The sequence below is a fragment of the Lathamus discolor genome, chromosome 1, assembly GCF_037157495.1.
Source record: "Lathamus discolor isolate bLatDis1 chromosome 1, bLatDis1.hap1, whole genome shotgun sequence".
In the NCBI taxonomy this organism is placed as follows: domain Eukaryota; kingdom Metazoa; phylum Chordata; class Aves; order Psittaciformes; family Psittacidae; genus Lathamus; species Lathamus discolor.
In genome coordinates, this window is record NC_088884.1 from 77,160,215 (window position 1) to 77,178,821 (window position 18,607).

The following is an 18,607-nucleotide window of genomic DNA, read 5'->3' on the forward strand; positions in this document are numbered from 1 at the left end:
AGGAAGCAAGACAGTGGGTCACTATAAGAGGATGCTGTGAGACAAGGAGGTAGAGAGAGGTAAGAACAACAAGCAGAGCAACTGCAGCTGCTGGAGAAAATGTAAATCCTTCTTGCTTTGTGGCTGATAGTGGGTCAACACAGTGAGGGCAGCAGTCTCTGCTTCAGCATCTGAATGTCCTGTTTCCTTTCTGGCAGTCAAATACCAAACATAAAGTTCCTCCCCATTCAGCTATCCATAAAAATCTAATAGCTGTTGCAAATATTACTCTGTGGTTAAAATGGAACTCCTGAAATATGCACCCTCTCCTAGAGGGTGTTTCAAGACCAAGCCCTAATTTACTAGGAGAAAATTAGAATAACGTCAGAGCTATTATCTCCCTGGGACACATGCTTGAACCTATTTATCTGCTAAGTTTCTTTCTGCTTTCCAACTAAAGACAGCAGGACATGTGCGTCCACAGAGGGAGGGAGTGGAGGGAATAAAAGAGGTTATTGTCACAGAAGCAGTAACCTGCAAAATCTGCAAAGCTGCCTTCATCTTTTCCCTTTGTTGTCCAATGTTTCAGAAATAAAGCTCAGCTGTTGGTGTTTTTTATTCGGCTTACTGTCAAAATAAAAATAAGAAAAGAAGACGGTGGTTGAAAGTGAGAGAGGGAGAAGAGATCAACCATCTTTATTTTATAATTTCAAAAAGGATTATGTTAAATTCCTTTTTTAATCTGCTTCCCCACTTTGCTAACATTTACATTTAATCTCACTTTGATATTTACCAGCATCTGCTTCAGCATAATCTGTGTCTTTCCCTTATTCTCCCATTTTGACAAAACTGTGGCATAACTGTAGATCCAAGATTTTAAAGGTACAGGGTCACATTTTGCTTTTCCTTCAGTTATGCTGCGAACAGCCAGCATTGTGTGAGGAGACAGAAGTACCATTTAAAATGGAATTCTACATAATTTTGGAGCACTTCACTCATCTGGTCCTGTTTGTTTAGTTGATCAAGAATTTATACAGCTCACAAAGGGAGTTTATCTAATAATGACCTTAATAATGATATAGACCCTACATTCAGAGATTACTGGGGCATAGAAGTGGTATCAAGAAGACTGTGTCTGAACACTTTTTCTGCTCTTTTTTCCAAGTGTTGTTTGGTTCTTAAACAACCTGCTAGCACACGCTATGCACAACAACTACAGTGCTGTTGCCACTGTAGTTGATAAACAGCATCTAACTGTTTTCAGATAAAATTTGCCACACATACTTTCCATATCCAACCAGCCCTTCACCCCTTTGTTAGCACAAGGCATGAGATCTGTCCTAGAGGGGAACAAGCTGCAGGTGACTGAGGCCAAGTATTTCCCAGCTGCACCAGCCTGACCAGCAGAATTGCTGGGAAGACAGATCAGTTAGGGGCCCAGAGCTGCAATGAGGTTGCAGGAGTGAATGGAGCTGTGCTGGCCACAGCAAGGGTGCCTGTCCTTATCCCCCAGCATTGAACACAGACTTTTCCTGGTGTCTAAGAGAGATGGTGATATTCATGCCCCAAAAGGCCCTTCAGTAAATCAGCTCCTGTAATAATCAGTAGAAACATGAGGCTGGGAATGCCCAGTATCCTGAGGCTATAAAACTCTTGAGTCATGTTGTGACTAAATCTCCAGAACACTGCGCTAAGTTGAATTTTCTTTGTAGGTTTTTTCTCATCTCCAGAAATGCTCTGCAGTTAGGCTCAAACCTGTGCTTCCATGCTATAAATGCACATGCATTTATCAGGACGTTACCTCTTCCACACTCCTTCTCCTGTGCTCTCTTCCTCCTTTTACTGTCTGCCCTGCATCAATGCACCAGTGGGGTTATTCCTTACCTCTGCATGTGCTCCTGACCACCTTATTTCTGCATGAGAGCACTGTAAGAGCTTTCCAGCTCTGCCACATCCGTTAATCCCACCAAGACTGCTTTGTTTTATGGCTGTCACTGTGGGCTCCTGTAAGTGGGGTGGGTCTGGTGTGGTTTTGCCCAACTCCTATCATATTTTCCTCTGACTCTGTTGATGTCACCTGGCCTCTGCAGCCTGAGGCCCAGATGTGTTTGCCTCTTAACCACTCCAGATTGCAATGCCAATGCACCCTCTTGATGCTGAGCTCTTCCAGGCAGATCCTGAAGATTAGAGACAGAAATTCTGCTTGATGAAACTTAATATCTAAAGCATGGTTTAAAAACAGGATGTCACAGCTGTGTGAACACAGATACACAGAAGAGAGACAGATTGGCATCTTGTCTTGCATTATGCATTTGCTTGTTTCTCCAAAGAGGATATTCATAAAACCTGTATCTGCAGATAAAAACCTACCACTGGTTTCTGTGGAGCCTCACACAATGATTTGGCTCTGAGAGAAACCAAACTGGAAACATTTCTTCAACTCTTTGCATAATCCTTTTGAGCTTTATGAGCTCAACTAAAAGAAGTACTAAATCCTAGCCATTCTTGGTTTGGATTTTAGTACTCAAACCTCAGTTAATGAGGTTTATTAAGGCTAGTTCTGCTTATCGTATCTGTTGTTACATGGGCAAATTAATGCTGAGTGGAAACCAAGCTTCCTTCCCTGCAAAAGTTTTTTCCATTGTCAAAAATGTTCTGTCTGTGTTTAGACAAATCCAATGCTTCCCATCTTTTGTTAAAATGGTTTCGTGCTGTGTAAGTGATTAATCATTAAGAAGAAGAGTGAAGAAGGGTTAACTAGGGTTATAAAGTGCTCATGGGATGTGGAGGAGCCAGGCTGAAATCCCTGCCTCAGTTGATATTGGTTTGCTTGAAGAAAATGGAGTGCTTACAGCAGAGGAACCTGAAGGACTCTCTCCTCATGTAGGCAATAAACAGATACGGCTCTTGTCTCAAATGTGGGATTCACAAGGACCTGAACCCAAGTTTTCCATTCTTTGTAGCAATGCACTGTAAGATTTCATATGCCTACTGAGGACTGGATGTTCTCTCAATCTTGACCAACAGTACCCTCTGCGGTTTAGAGATGTTTCCTCTTGGAAACATCTGGTACACACATTTTCCCCTACCTGCAAAAACTTCAGTTTCATCCTACTGATGTATTCCAAGAAGAAACACACTCATACAGTTCCTTACCAACTCCACATTACCTGAATTTCATTGATTATACAGTTTAGAAAAGGGGTACAGTGCTTTCTCCCTCTCTTCTGTAGTTTGGCTATCATTATCTGCAAACACTTCTCTTGTTTTAGCCACAGGTAATGTACAAGAAATAGGGTCAGTCTGTCCTCCATTACAGTTTTTGCTGTTGCATATGACAAAAACAGTTGGGAACAACAGTTCAAGCCCCATTGAACTAAGGCAACTTAGCAATAGGTAATTGTTCAAGTTACAGATATGAGCTAGGACTCTCTCAGTGTGTCTGGTACCATTAGTACACTGGAGGTTTGGTGCAAGCTGAGTTCATCAGACTGTTCTCTTGCCCTCTTGGCACTTGATAGCATAGCCCAGGATGCAAGAAGCAGCTGACACAGCTTCTGACAAAGAACAAGTACAAATATCAGAGAGGTAAGTTCACTCCAGTGGAAGAGATTCTGTACTACCATGCTTCACAGGTACGAAAGACAACTTTCCCTCTCACTGAGGGAGCTGCTCTAATCTGTAACACTCTCTCCCTCCATATGCATACACACACACATGCATATACCCTTATAGGTATAGCTCTTCCATAAAAAAGAAGTAAGTGAAAATTTGCTGGTTTTTCTATTACATTTGCTTTCAGGCTTTTTTTGCCAAGCTAAGGAAGGAAGAAAGTGAGAGCACTTCAGAAAGAAACCAGCCCTTACCATTCTCAGCAATGAGAAAGATAATTTGGTTGTGTTTTCACTCATTCACTGTGCCACACACAATTAAGAAGTATTGGCAGATAATATGAACACTATGCTCTTAATTTTGATGGTTTGTGGGTGCTAGGCACAAGAGAGGAAGCCTGTTCTGGAAGGGGTCAGAGAAATGTAGCAGGCAGCAGCACCACAAGCTGAATTTTCCCTGAGGCAACACGTCTAACACAGTTGGCAGCTCATTTCTCCTGCCCTTGGATGTGAGCTGCTTCTGAATGCCTCCCTTGTGCTAGCGTTGGTACTGAGCTAAATGTGGGCTTGGTGCCAATGATTACAATTCCCATTAGCTGGAATATACATTAACTTCAGAGGCTGTGGACCTCTCCAGCAAGGGAATAGGCTGCTGTATACAGACATTATTTTTCTGGAAGAGAAGGAACTCTGTTGTGTGCCTTTTATTCACTCACACAATCTCTTTGTTTAGTTTTCTTTGGTTTGGTTGGTTTTGATTTGGTTTGATTTGGGTTTTTTTTTTGAAACTGGCACTACTGAAAATGTCTTATAAGGGCCCTGGGCCAGATTCATCACTGCACTGTAGCATTTTAGGTTGTCAAGCAACGTGGCACTGGGCGTCTGCAGCCTGCTGGGGATGAGGACATACCCCAGCAATAGGCGGCTCCTCCAGCCTGGCAGGATGGCTGGGAAGTTTGCATCTGCCTCTGCTTCACCACGCACGTACACACAAGGCAAGAGTGATGCAGAGGGTTGACCAATGTACAGGGGGGTTGTGCAAGGGGGGTTAGAGGAATTTTGCTTGTTTAACAGAAAGTATTGTTTGCAAATACCTATCATGCTTGCCATGCAGTACCAGGACAATAAGCTACTGATAAGGGGGAGAAACAGACTGACAAGGGGGAGAAACAGCTTTGCAGTTTGGACTTTGACCAGACTCCTAAAGAGCGTGTGTGACAGCTAGAGGTGAAAAGTTCAGGCTCGAGGAAGACTCATTTACTTCATCTTGAAGACCCCTACTCACAAGAGGAAGACTCATTTACTTCATCTTGAGATCCTCTCCCATGACCACTAGGAGGCACTGCGCAGGTGGAAAGGACTTCTTAGCTCATTATAATATAAAGTGGGTCTAGGACATGAATATGTATAGGTGTGTTGTGCAATCTCATGCATATATATAACTTTAGAAGATAAATATAAAGGGAAACCATGCTGAGGCACGCATGCCTTTGGAGGAGCTATCCCCCATGCGTCTCAGCGCTGAATAAAAGCATACCTACTTTGCAACTTTAACAAGTTGTGGAGTCTATCCGCCCTGAAAGCCTGAGCAGAAAGAGAGGGGTGTCACATCTGGGAAGAAAGTCTCTTGAAGCCACAATGTTTTAAAGCAGCTGCGAGAACTCTTTTGAAAGGAGGGCATTTCCCATGGTTTACACTTACCTTTGCTCCTTTATCTTAGAATGAACCTGCCACCCTATTCAGATTTTAGCTGTAAGCATGAGTTGTTAATCAGCTGCCTCTCCTCCTGAAGCTGAAGATACAATCTATGGCGTTGATTCACTTTACAGCTGTTTATCGAGAAAAATCCTGGTTCACAAGTGGGAAAAGTGTGTCTTGAGCAACCATCCAACACTTCATGTGTTCAAGGTATCGATTGTTCCTTTAGTCTGTGCAGCCTAGGAGATTTAATTGGTCCTGCCCTCTTTTTCCTCTACAAAGAGTGCGTGGGCTGTCAGTAAAACTGCATCTCAGCTCGTACAACCAAGTTGCTGCTTCTCAAAAGGGAGCTGAGGAAAGGCCTGGAGAAGTGAGGAGCTGGCATCTGCTCTTGATTGTCCTCAATCTTTCCCACCACTGAAACAGGTGTCTTGATTTTTAACATTGAGGAGCTGGTCATTTTTCCCATTTCTTAAGTCTACTAAGCAAATTTGTGTGCTAAATGTCTCTGTTGCATAGGTCCTTGGAGAATGAACCAAGACGTGACCCGTTTGAATGAAATAAAGTGAAAATTCCTTTGTCTCTGTGGCTCACTACAGAGGCACTACTAGTATGGTGTATAGATGGGAGACCTAAAGCTCCCCAGAGCCTCAGCAGAGGTGAGGGCTCATATGTGCTGAGTATGGCATAGAAAGTCCCTGGCCAGAAGATTTTACAGTCTAAAGTAATAAACAGATGAGGAACAAGGGCAGCATTGTCTTCCCTTTTCTGCATACAGGGAACTAAGGCAGAGAAAAGTCAATGGTTTATTCAAAGTTTGCACTTTGCCTGAAGCCTGTATCACACAGAGAAAGAACCAGAAGGGACCCCAGGTTCCTCTTGAAGACCTTTGCTACAATGTTGTTCTCATATTTGAAAACTCTGATGCTTCAGAAAATTATTAATTGCTTCCTGAGCCTCTGACAGCCAGGCATACTGCTAGCATGGAAAAAGTAAGTCTTACATCTGTGAAGATCTGCACATTCTCAATAGATCCAAAGTGTCAGGCACATGTCAGGCCTTTTGTTTTTTGAGAATGTTTTGACTCCCTGCATCCTCCCTGCCTGCAAACTGGTTTAAGGGGCTTATTTAGGCAAGTAGAAACTGGCCCGCATGGATGCTCGAGGGGAAAGGAAGAGCTGGACCACTCTTCTGCTTCCATCTGAAGGGTATGTGTTGAGCTATCCTCTCACCTTGTTCCTGGTTTTGTTCCTGGTTTAAATCACCTGCATTCCCCTGAAAGGCCCCACCAATGCTACACTGGAGTAAACAAGTGGGAATGTCAACTAACCAGCAGAAGCTCTGAAAGCTGAAGAAGTTTTCAGAACAGGAACAACTAGATTGAGCTTTCATGTTGCATCTCCCATTGACTCCCATTGAAGTTTTATATCAGGCTTTTTAAAAAAGAACCCGTCTTTGCTCAGTTTGTGTGTCAGTATGCTGATACCATAACCCCATCTGTATCTGTCGCTCATTCTTAATCCCAACCCTCTTCTGTCATCCTCTTTGTATGATCAAACCTCATCTCACTCCCATTTCACTCTTTATGTAATGCCACTGCATTACACCCCTTCTCTAATACTATCACTAGATAATTCATCTTTACTGTGTCTTTAATCTCCTAGTTTTATAAATATTAGCCAGAGCCTTCGCTTTTTTTTTTACCCAGAACAATTTCCATCCACAGTTTCAACAAATTGGTGAATCTAGGACTATATTCTAAACCATAAAATCTGTAGAAAGCTCTTCTCTGGCTCTTCTTGGTAATAACTTGTGGTAATGAGCTCATGTTTATTGTTTAATATTTCTCTTTGCACCAGAGATGGTATCAGTTATTCTTGCTTTTGTATTGTAATGTTCTGGTTTTGTTTTGTATTATTTTGTTTTTTATTTAACCATTCATGTCTTTATTTACTGAGGAGAATTTTTTCCTGCTATTCTGATGATTTAATCATAAGACTCCCCCTGTGAATGTTTGCTACTGTCATTATTGACTTTCTAGGCTGAAAGACAGGAAATTCTCTGCATAGCTGACCTTCCTTTATGATATTAGCGGCAATTTGTGACTGAAAATTCTTGTCTGCTTCACTTCAGACCTCGTCCTGCAGTAGCAATACTAACAGCATTTTCTGTTGCTTAACTGCAAGTCATAGCCTTGATGTTTGCATTGGCTGTGTGCCACTGGAGCTTATATTGGCAGCCAACAGGTTGCAAAAAAGCAGAACTGATGAAATCTTTGAAAAGTTTAATTTTCCAAAAGGGTTATGCTGCATTACCCAGTACAAACTACATCCTTATAAGCTGGTATAAATCAGTACAGATTCTCTAAGGTAGGCGTATATCTAGTGATTTACATCAGCAACTGCTCTAGCAGCTGCAAAGAGAATTAACAGTCTGTATTTTATAAGGTGCAACAAGTCAGGCTTCCATCAATGACTTTCCACGCTAGCTTCTGCTGACTACTGTATCTCCATGCTCCTTCCTCTGTGAATAGGTGTGAGAAGCACCACCTTGACTGCTGCTTGAGGAACGGAACAAAAATACCCTTATACATTGTCTTCAAAATTTTTTTGGAAAAAATGGCACCCTTAATTCATAGCACAACACACATTTGACCAAAACAGCCTTACTAGCACATCAGGTTTATGAAGTCTTGATTTAGGAGAGACCCTGGCTCAGCATTGCTGAGTTTAACTGTGGGCATGCTCAACTTTGCTGTGAGCCATCTTCACAGCCCCAATTTCAGTATCTCAGCTATCTGTACAGTGCCTGCGGAGAAGGCGTGATGTCTGAGAATGATTCACATAATCCAGGCTGAAGCACAGAGACCATCTAAGCTAGTCAAGATGAAATACCAAGGAGAAAGGACATATTAAATATCTTTGGAGCTTAAAGCTAGTGGGAGTTATTTATCTCTCCTCAGGTTTTCATTGTAAACATAAACCCCCTCCCAACTTTTTATGTCTAAACCACGAGACGGTTCTCTTCTTAAATTAGTGTACTTGACTAGGATACAATAACTTGGATTCAAATACTTCTTGAGCTCTCATCTCTTATATGACTCTGGTGGATAATGAAATATCAATGGAATGTATTCTGCTTCTAAATAAAAAGATGGGTAAGTAGTTAACGCCTGCATCTTATGTGTGAGTGTTGTGATAATGATGAAAGAGTCGTCCTTTCATTCCTTCTCTCTGCCACAATGAATTTTTAATTACATTCAACAGATAGTAACAGATTCAGCAACAGAGTTGAAAAGCTTCACCACAGAAGATCCTGTTAGTCAGGTCTTAGAGTCACCACTTATGATATGTATTCACATCTCCTCAGGCAAAGAAATTATCTGGCCCAGGACGTCATACAAAGCAGGCAACTTCTCAAAAGATTAAGTCAAAGTAAAATATGTGTCCCATCTGCTTCCTGATTATGTGGAAAAAAAACCTGAAATGGGCAACATGGGACTTGAGAAGGGGCACTTGCCGTCATATGCCTTTGTAAATATGAAGGCAAGTCTCAATATTTTGTTTGAAATACAAAATACGATGTGAGCAGCTCAGTCTTTTCAAGGTAGATACAGTGATACAGGCATTTGAGGAGCCTCCCAGGAGAAGCTTAGGCACACAAGGAATTCAGATATCTGCAAAGCCACATGGGCAGAATTTAAATGCTGGTTATTTAAATGCTGATCTGTAAAGCATCAGCTCAGCATCTAAGTGCTTTTGTGACCGTGAGCTCAGATAGCTGGATCAAGGTAGCAAGAGAGCTCTGGGGCATAAGGACAACTAAAAGATGCTTCAAAGTCCTTTCCAACTTACAACTCCATTGCACTATATGGCTATGTGACGTTCATCCTGGCTGCTGTTACTTTGAGGCTGGGTGAGATTCTGCCATCTAAACTGTTGCTGCAGAACGATGCAATCTCAGCTGAGCAGCCAGAAAGAGTCACTACGGACAATGAGGTTCAAATGCCAGTAGTCCAGTTTTTTTCAACTTCTTTTCTTCTCCTGGGAGCTTGTGTACAGCTATTTTTTCCCCTCTCTTTGTGCTCCTAGTTATGAGGGTATTTCTTGGCCTCTTGTGAAAGCTACTTTATCTTTTTTGGTAGGTAGCACTGGTGCTGTGTGAGCTGCTGCAGTGCCAGATTAAGGCCTTTTATTTGGGGCATAGGAGGGGATCACCTTTTGGTTTCTATTCCCAGCTCTACCATCAATTCATCAGTGTCTGAGTCACTTTGTGTGTATGTCTCCATTTATACATCTCTGTGGTGGGAAGGAGACTGTGTCATGCATCAATACTGTTCCACTGTGCTGGCATACTAGCAGGCAGATGCTGCATTGCCTATGGTGCAAGGCAGGGCTCTGGCTGCAAAGAGTTTCTGGTTCACAGGAACTTCCTCCCCACACATACTGTTTTCTAATTGAAACAGGGCAAATCTAAGAAAATATCTGTTTGAAAGAAGATTTGCAAGGGACTCTCACAGCTACTGAGGTGTCAGGGCAGAAATGGAACCTCGCCTTGGGTTTTGCTCATCAAAGCCAAAGTTGAACCGACATCATGAGCTGGTATTCTCCAGTGAAAAAGAGATTATTTTTCTTGGAATAGCCACAGGCTGCTGATCTTGGATCACCTTTGCCTCTCTATTCTTTTTTTAGATTTTAAGTTATTTCACACAATGAGCTACTAGAGAGGACACATAAGGGCACATCCCCTGAAGCACTGGTTTCTCCAGAGCATCCCTTGGGAAATACAGGGTTTCTAAACTCCCAGCCTGCTGAAGTTGTCCTGTGACAGCACCTGTGATGAAAAGGACAGTCTGGAGTGTCTGCTGTCACTCTGCATGGGCTGCAAAAAGGCAGCTTGCAACTTTCCTGTTCAATCTTCACCCACTTCTTTCCTGCCTGCCCTATTTCCAGGTTCTTAAAAAGACTGTGTGGGAGTAGCAATATCTACAGATACTGAGAGCATCAGGACGGAGGAATCAAATGGAATAGCTGCTCCCTTAGTATCTAATCATATCACTGAGAGTGGCATAGATGTCCATTTTCACCTCAAACAGCCTGCAGAGGCAGCAGTCAGTCACATCTTTCCTGTGCCTGAAAGGTCTAGCAAGTACTAGGAGCACTGGAGGACTTGCAGCTTGGGTTGGAAAAGATCATGATCCTTGAACTCTGCCAGGGATGGGGCAGTCACAGCTTCTCTGGGCAACCTGTGCCGGTGTCTGACCACCCTCACAGTGAAGAACTTTATATCTAACCTAATTCTCCCCTCTTCCAGTTTGAAGCAGTTACCCCTTGTCCTGTCACTGCATGCTTTTGTGAAAAGTCCTCTCCAGCTTTCTTGTAGGCCCCCTGGAAGGCTGCTATAAGGTGTCCCCAGAGCCTCCTCTTCTCCAGGCTGAACAAGCCCAGCTCTCTCAGCCTGTCTCCATAGAAGTGCTCCAGCCCTTGGATCACCTTTGTGGCCTCCTCTGGACTTCCCCAACAGGTCTATGTCCTCCTTGTGTTGAAGGCCTTGAAGCTGAATGTTGTACTCCAGGTGGGTACTTGAGTGAGAGCAGAACTGAAGGGCAGAATCACCTCCTTCAATCTGCTGCTCCTGCTCCTTTTGATGCAACCCAAGACATGGTTGGCCTTCTGAGGTTAAGTGCACACTGCCAGCTCATGTTGAGCTTCTTGCCAACCAAAGTAATCTCAAAGTGTTTATATTTATAAATACTGAGGATTTCTACCCTGCTTTAACATCCAATGTAGTTGAAATGATTCAAACCTCCAGCATAGGCAGAAAATGCCTTTAGCTTAAACTGATCAACTATCTGGTAAAATATAATAATGAGATAAATAGAAGCTGTGTAGATGAAATGCCCTGAGTATGCTTGAAAGGTTTATTTCCTGGCTTCAGCTGGAGGGCTTTCTACTAGGAAGGATATGATTTTCTGTGTATGCATCCACATGTGAGAGAAAAAGTTCTACAGGTTTGAGGGGTATTTACATTTCTCAGGGAGACGCCACAGGGAAACCATTTCTTATTTTACACGGACCTGTTGTATTTACAGCTGCATTTCCTGTAAGAAAAAAAGATGTGAATGCATGATTCGCAGTCATAAAGTAAAATTTGCCTTTCAGCTGCGGTACATGCAGAGAGGCAGTCAAAGGCGGAATTCCTGAAGACTGAGCTGAGGAGTGTGGCCTTGAACCACAGACTGGGAGAGCTTGTATTTGAGCTCAGATGAGGAAAAGACTGCTGGAGAGGATTCTGTAGCCAGACTCGGAGAAAGGAGAAATACATAATAATAATTAAAAAATCACATAAAATGTAGCTTCCGAGCAATATTTCTAGGGTCTCAAAAAGGAGAGAGCAGTAGTAATTTTATACTCTCGTATCCCTTTGAGCTGTATGCCAGTATTCTCACACGTCTTCTGTCTTTCTCAGTTGCTGTTCCTCTGTTGCTCCAAGGGTGCTTGCTCCAGAGGCTGGACGTGGAAGGGAAGATTAGGGAAGGAAATACCTGGGATTTTTCTCCTCTCCATTTCTAGGCCAGAAATGACAATGAACAAGAGGGGGAAGTGTCCTGTTGCTGACAGCCAGGATGTAGAGCCATTCTGCAGAGCTCTTTCTGCAAAATAGTTCTGATTCTGGTTTAGAGGGTGATGGAGCCTGTCTATGCTCCTTCATTCTCTTCTATCAGCTGCTGTTTTGTTAGATGTAAACAATGAAATTATATGGAATCTCAGAAGAGTTTCCATCCCTTCATCCCCAAATACCACTGAAAATGTGTTCCTTTGTTACCCCACAAGATTTTAAGTTTTCTCATAATTTTCTTTCATTTCTCAAGCCTGCAATGCGCATCCCAAATGCTGCTTCTCCCTTGTGTCACTCTGAAACATATTGTTCACAGACCCTGCTGACATTACTTATTATACCAGTGTAGTTAGTTAGGCTGATGCAGTTACGTTAAGGAAGCCATTTATATCCACTGTGTTTGCTTGATAGAGAACTTTTATTAAGGCGATTTACTAAAATTAAGGGCTACTTCCTCAAGCCCTCCCTGCTGATTGAAGTCTTTCCAGTAGGAGTTACACCACAATGTTTTGTCCTCAGTGGTTAACAGATAATTATCCCCTTATTATGGTGTAAGTAAGTTGCACCTTCTTGATCAAAATTGTCTTGATGTACATCACCTCAGTATTGGCCATGCTAATGAGTGGATCCACCTCCTCCAGGCAGCAACTCATCCTGTTCCAGGTGTCTTATCTGGGCTAAGTAGGAATAATCATCTTCTCTTGTCATCTGCCTTTCTTTCTCCCTCTCTCTAGGGAATGTTAAACTAGTTTACTCCAGCTCCGTAATTTCCGGGCAGTATGAGTGAGCCTACTCTTGGCTTTAACTTTCATTCAGACCCATACTAAATATGTTACAGTAAAAAGAGTACATAGCAAAAGAGTTAGTTAGCCACCTTCTGCTTGAATTAAACCTTTTGTCATCTCCTTGGCATATAAAATACTGTCTTACGTTTATATGCTGTAATGTGGGAATAACCTGAGGCAGCCTGAGCACAGGAAAATCTGTATATGTAGGAAAAGAAGGGGAGTTGCCTTAAGCAGGACAACCTTATTTGACCCTCCTCCTTCCTTTACAGCTGGTGTTACTTGAAGCTGGGACAGAGAAGAATGAGGGGAGTGAGGCTAAGGCCAGATGCTGGCATGAAGCACATAGAAGCTGAACAGTTTTTCTCCATGCCTTCCTGCCAGTGCCCATTAATTCTGAGCCACAGTGCCCTCTGTCATTCCAGCTCTTGATCCTTTCTCTTAATTCTTCTATTTATACCTTCTGAGCTGGAGTCTCCTTTCTTATGTGCCAGTTTTACACCAGTGTAAATTCATGTTTGTGGATTTGCTCCTGGCTTACACTCACCTATAAAAGGAGAGAATTAGACTCATCACTTCTAGGCACCACATGGAGTATCCCCTATCCCTTGATTCTGCTAAATACTCCTTATTTTTTGTCATTCTGTTCCAACACACAGTAACCTGCTGTTACTTATTCCAGTGCTGTATTCCCACAAAGCACCCCTCAATGCTGCTGCTACAGCTGGGCCAGGGAGAGTACGTACCTGCAGTTTCCTACATGCTGGGCTGCTCTGGCATAAACACTTCCAGTGTTGCCTTCCCTGGGGCCGAGGTCAGTAAGGAGACCTCTATCAGTAGCCTTGTCCGCACTATCTCTCCACACTCAGACTGGCTACTGTAGATTGTCCTTAGGATTGATTGGCGTTCGCTTTAGTATCATTGAAGAGCCAGTTAAGGATTTGGACCTTCCTGTTCTCTTCACTGGCCAAATGATCGAAAAGACCAACTGGTCTAAGTGTGGCATTTTATGTTCTTAATAAAGGAGTGATTATATGAATCACAGTAGCAAAATGTTCTTGCAGAGCACATACCCCACTCCCTGACTTTAGCGTCCAAGGGAAGCTGTATATCATTCCAGACGAGGGTTTTACTTTAGACATAGGTTAGCACATGGCCTCCTGCATTACAGAGCAGTAGCTGCTGAGCTAGGATCCAAAAGTGTCCTTAAATGAAGTTACTTGTGGCTCTTTATTGGACAAAAATAAATTCCAACTGGCCCATATAACAAATGAAACTCAACTGCAAAAATGTAATGATATTTATTCACACAGCTGCCAGCAAACTCACATGCACTATGAGTCATTCCAGATGTGGATAAAAACAAAGTCTGTCTGTGAAAGTAAGTTTCCTGATCCCGAGGAGACTTGGTTTGGGAGTGGAGCTGCACACTGACTTCAGCTGTACTCAGAACAGACAGGTTCTCCTTCAAAGGGGGAGGGGGAGAGGAAAAGCCTTTTATTTATTCCTGAAAAGAAAGGAACTAGGAAATTAAAAAAGCTACTATACAGCTAGACATACATATTTTAAAAAGAAGGATGCTTTGGAAGACTTTACTGCTGCTGCTGTTCTATTACAGTGCTCATGCCACTGTGACCCACAAATGGAACAGAGGTAAGATTTAAACATGAAAAACTATTTAATAGAAAACTTTGAGGTTTTAGATTTGGTCTGAAATTATGTTACATTCTACATATATTTATATATAGTATATATAAATATATATATAATTTGTCTCTTCCAACTCTCGAATTCTTTTTCTCCTTTAAACAGGTCAGCTAAATAATTATATAGACAAATAGAAAAATACACATGCATAAATCCATAAAGGTAAAATGCTATATGTATTGTATTATAATATAAATGAAATATATAAAATATCCCAAGAACCAAGCCAACATTATTTTCTCAATTTTTTATTTCTCATTCTTTCTCTCTTTTCTCCTGCATTAATAAAAATCGTAGATGATGAAAGCTTAAATCAAAAGCCTTTGCAGCCACAGGTGGCATCATCCTCTGTTCCACCAGGCAGATACCTCATAATAGTAAACACAACAATGCCTGGATTTTGAAAGGTGCTTAGGAATGCCTACGATGTTACCCTGACAGACTAGCACATAGAATATAAGGAAAGTTATTAGGCTTCAGCTGCCAATATGACAGTATGTAGTTGTGACATATTTGTCCTCAAGTGTATGACAGTAACATATGAAATGTTTTGGGACTGTTGGATTGTATAGGAGGTCCTTGCTTAAAAGCTAGGGATGATGTCCTTTCCCTTTTATGTTTTATTCTTTCCTCGGTATTTGGCATGGGTTCAGTAGCTGCTTGAAGTGGAAAAAGGAAACACCTCCCAAAAGATTTCTTTGGTTCTGATATTGAAATTCACAGATATTTAAACGAACTGGAGTCTGTTAAGACCTTAAGCATTCAGGTGCCCCTGTCCTCACCCCAGTCTCCCATGTCTTCCTCATCATAACTGTATAGCTGATTTCTTTCTAGTCTACTGTTTGGGTTTGGTTTTGATTTTACAGGGGGAGGCAATGGCTGAATGAATCAATGAAGAGGTATGCAATTCAGCTAGGGCTGTATGAATGCTTAGTTGTTCCTTGCAGTTAGTGGGGTTTACTGTCAGGGCAATGGCCTGGGACTCAGAATGGCAGATTCTTTCCCCAGCGTTTTCATCAGCCTCTTGGATGATACTGGATGAGTCATTATACCTGCATCTATCTTACTTTTCTCTTGCTGTATAATAGATGGTAATGACACCAATTGTCATAATAAAATCTCTTAATTCTGTAGATAAGTGTTCATATTTTCAGAGGTGACACGTAAAAGGGTGATAAAATCAGAACTAAATCTGTATATATTAAAAAAACCCAACCCTACCTTTTGAAAGAATGAGGTCACCTTACCTCTGAAATGGAAAAAAAAAAAGAAAAAGGAAAAGGTTCATTTCCATGGAATAATCTCTATGCAATTTAAGGATGTTCTTCAGTTTTGCTAACATGCTTATTTTCATTAACAACACAACCCTCAAATGAATCCATGCAACTATTAAAGGCCAATTTAACTGCCATGAATATTTAAAGAAAAACATCAGTATTCTATTATGCCTTTTGGGAATGCAGATTGTTTTCAATTTGGAAACTCTAGAGTTTGGTTTTTGAGACTTCAGAGGGAAGAGAAGATTCATTCCCCGTTGTGATAAGGAATTCAGTTCTCACAAATACTGTATACAGACATTTGCTGAGGAGGAAATCACATTTTTTCTCCACAGCTGTTGGGACTATTCAGCTCCAAATATGTTTTAGAGGCATGACTCCTTCAATAATAGCTACTTCAGAGAACCTCCACTCCCCTAAACTATCTGTCAGCCCAACCAATGCCATCTTAATTTGCAGTATCTAGAGGCCAGAACACTGTCCTAATTTTTGATTTGCTTAGAAACTTCAGAGGAAATTTGAGTACTGAGGCACGACACACCCTTCTGCACACTCAGAGCTCTTCCGCCCCTCCACAAATGACAACTGACTCTGGGTTAAACCTCAGTCACTTAGGTCTTATCCTATTCCTGATCTAAGTTTTGCAGTGGAGAAGCAAAGACAGATCAGCACCTGGTCTGATGGAAATGAAAGACAGATCTGCATATGATCTCCATTTTTACTAGCAGTCCAGATTGTTTACAAACCAGTACGACAAAGGATCCTGCTTTAATTACCAACAGTGGTTGGTTGCAGCAGAAATGAACAGTCAATACTGGATAAAATAAAGTCCATCTTTCATTGTTTTTTCACTAGGGGGCACTGGGGCAGCCTTGGATGCCCCGCCCTTGTAGCTAAGTATTGAAGCTTTGGCTCAAGAAAAAAGGCAGATGTCAGGAAAGATGAACATACTTGTGCTGACTGGTGAGTGAGAACTCCAAGCTGCCACCTCCCTTTTCCCTTTGCTTTTACAAGTGTCAATGAATGGAAATATATATATATATATATAAGCATTTCTGGCAGGAAAATGAGTGGTTTTGTTTTCCTTTTTGGTTTTTTTTTTTGTTTGTTTGTTTGTTTTTTTTTTTTTTCTCTTTTTCCTCACTCACCCATCCATTTGTGTTATGAATATCACACTCTTCAACCTGCCTAGATCCAGCTGTGGACATTGGTCCAGAAGTCATACACAAAGCTTGGTCCCTAGGATGGACATGTTCAGAGTAATAAGGAAAAGATCCTGAATGGTGATGAAATAATTTGCTTGTCATCGTCTCAGGTTTCCTTGAAACTATTGTAGGATTAGCTGTGTGACATTACACTCTCAGATTTTGTGAAGCACCTCTTTAGGGAGAAAAGAAGTGTTAGGTCTCTAATGAGTGATATTCCCTATGCGATGGTAAAGGTGAGGACAGATTAATTTCTGAAGGTCACAAATAAGAATCCCAGATCTTAAGAGATGTTTTTGCTGGAGAAACCAAGGAACAAATCTTGTTGTCAACAAAAATAAACAAAAAATCTCCCATGCAGCTGTGGTAACTAGACAAAGTGTCATTGCTTCCACTCAGTTGCATTCATCAAACTAGTCTGATGAGCACCGGTACATTGGAAAGCAGAAGTTAGCTTCAGAACTGCAATGTAAGAATTGCCTACTTCCTCAGGAGAAACTTCTAAGGCAATCCCTATTAGCATGTTTCACCTTAGCTGGCTGTAATTTGTTTGCTGTAAGGGCTTCATGATCTAAATGGCACACAAACAGAACTATGCTTAGCATGGTTGCTCAGGGAGCGAAGATGCATTTTGATTTTCTGTGTTGAAGACATGAAATAAGAAAGCAAAAATTTTCACCCTCGAGTGAGAAAATAATGTAATAGTTGTATTAGCCCACTGACGTTTCATGCTTTTGGGGAATGGTTGTGCTGTGCCTTTGAGACCTCAAAAGCAGTTACTACAGTTCAGCCAGCCCTATCTGGTCCGAGTGCATTATTTTGTCTCTAGAGCTCTGTGAAAGTCAAATGGTTATTCTACAATATCAGAGGAACAGTTTGCTCTCCTTAGAGGCTTTCTGCAGAAGGAATTTCTTGAAAGAACAGAAGGCCTATCCTCATAATTTCCTCACAGCAGTGCAAACTTTTAGTATTTGCTCTAGTGTTGTGGCAACTGAGTTTGTGAGTTTGATGGAACAGCTGCTACATGAGCAACTTTTGCTGGGTGCTTCTGCTTGTGGGCTTAGCTACAGCAGGCTGGCAGGTCTCTGGTGCCAGGAGGGGGAGGACTATGTAGAAGAGAGAGTTAGGCTGTTGTTAGAAAGCCAGACAGTCCTTGCATAAGGAAGCTGTATTTAACCTGTTCTATATTCTGTAATCATTTGCTATGTATCAGGTTGCTGGTGATCTTGCTGTGTGGGCAAAGGATGAATGCCTTGGAAACTAGTGCATGTGGTGCATCCCCACACCTTGTGACCTTATTTGTCTTTCTTCTTCCCTCATTTCACATTGCATCCTTACAGCCAGGCACTCCCTTATTGAACAACTTGTGGGATTCCACTGCTGACAATAACACTTCGTTTGGCATTTTTGGCTTGGATAGACAAGCAAAAGGAGTATGTCCTGAACACGGCATGTAATTACAACACAAATGGTCAAACACATATATACACGTATGTCCAGAGAGCTTTGAGTATACCAGGTTATGGTCTTGTTAAAAAACAACTTGTCCTACATTATAAGTCATAGGAAGGAGGTATTAGAAGAATATTTTCTGCCCTTTAAGCAATCAAAAGAAAGCAAGGACAAAACTACATTTTCAAGCAGATCTGGAAAATACGTGAGAATTAATGAACTAAGGAGGTAACTAGAATATCTGCATGGCACAATGGCGCGTAGAGTAGAGATCA

The 18,607-nt window shown here is 41.7% G+C and overlaps 1 protein-coding gene across 3 annotated transcripts in view; it reads left to right on the forward strand.

The window, feature by feature from the left end:
• FAM180A (family with sequence similarity 180 member A) overlaps positions 1 to 18,607 on the forward strand; it is an 84,027-nt gene that overhangs the window by 42,899 nt on the left and 22,521 nt on the right. For 2 of the 3 annotated variants that reach the window (XM_065681522.1, XM_065681531.1), the window contains exon 1: positions 14,095 to 14,344. The exons of the other annotated variant lie outside the window; for it this stretch is intronic. In XM_065681522.1, coding sequence (XP_065537594.1) covers positions 14,269 to 14,344 — 76 coding nt within the window. In that variant the 5' untranslated portion in view covers positions 14,095 to 14,268. Of the gene's footprint in view, positions 1 to 14,094; positions 14,345 to 18,607 lie in introns of those variants that run through there. 3 annotated transcript variants of the gene reach the window in all.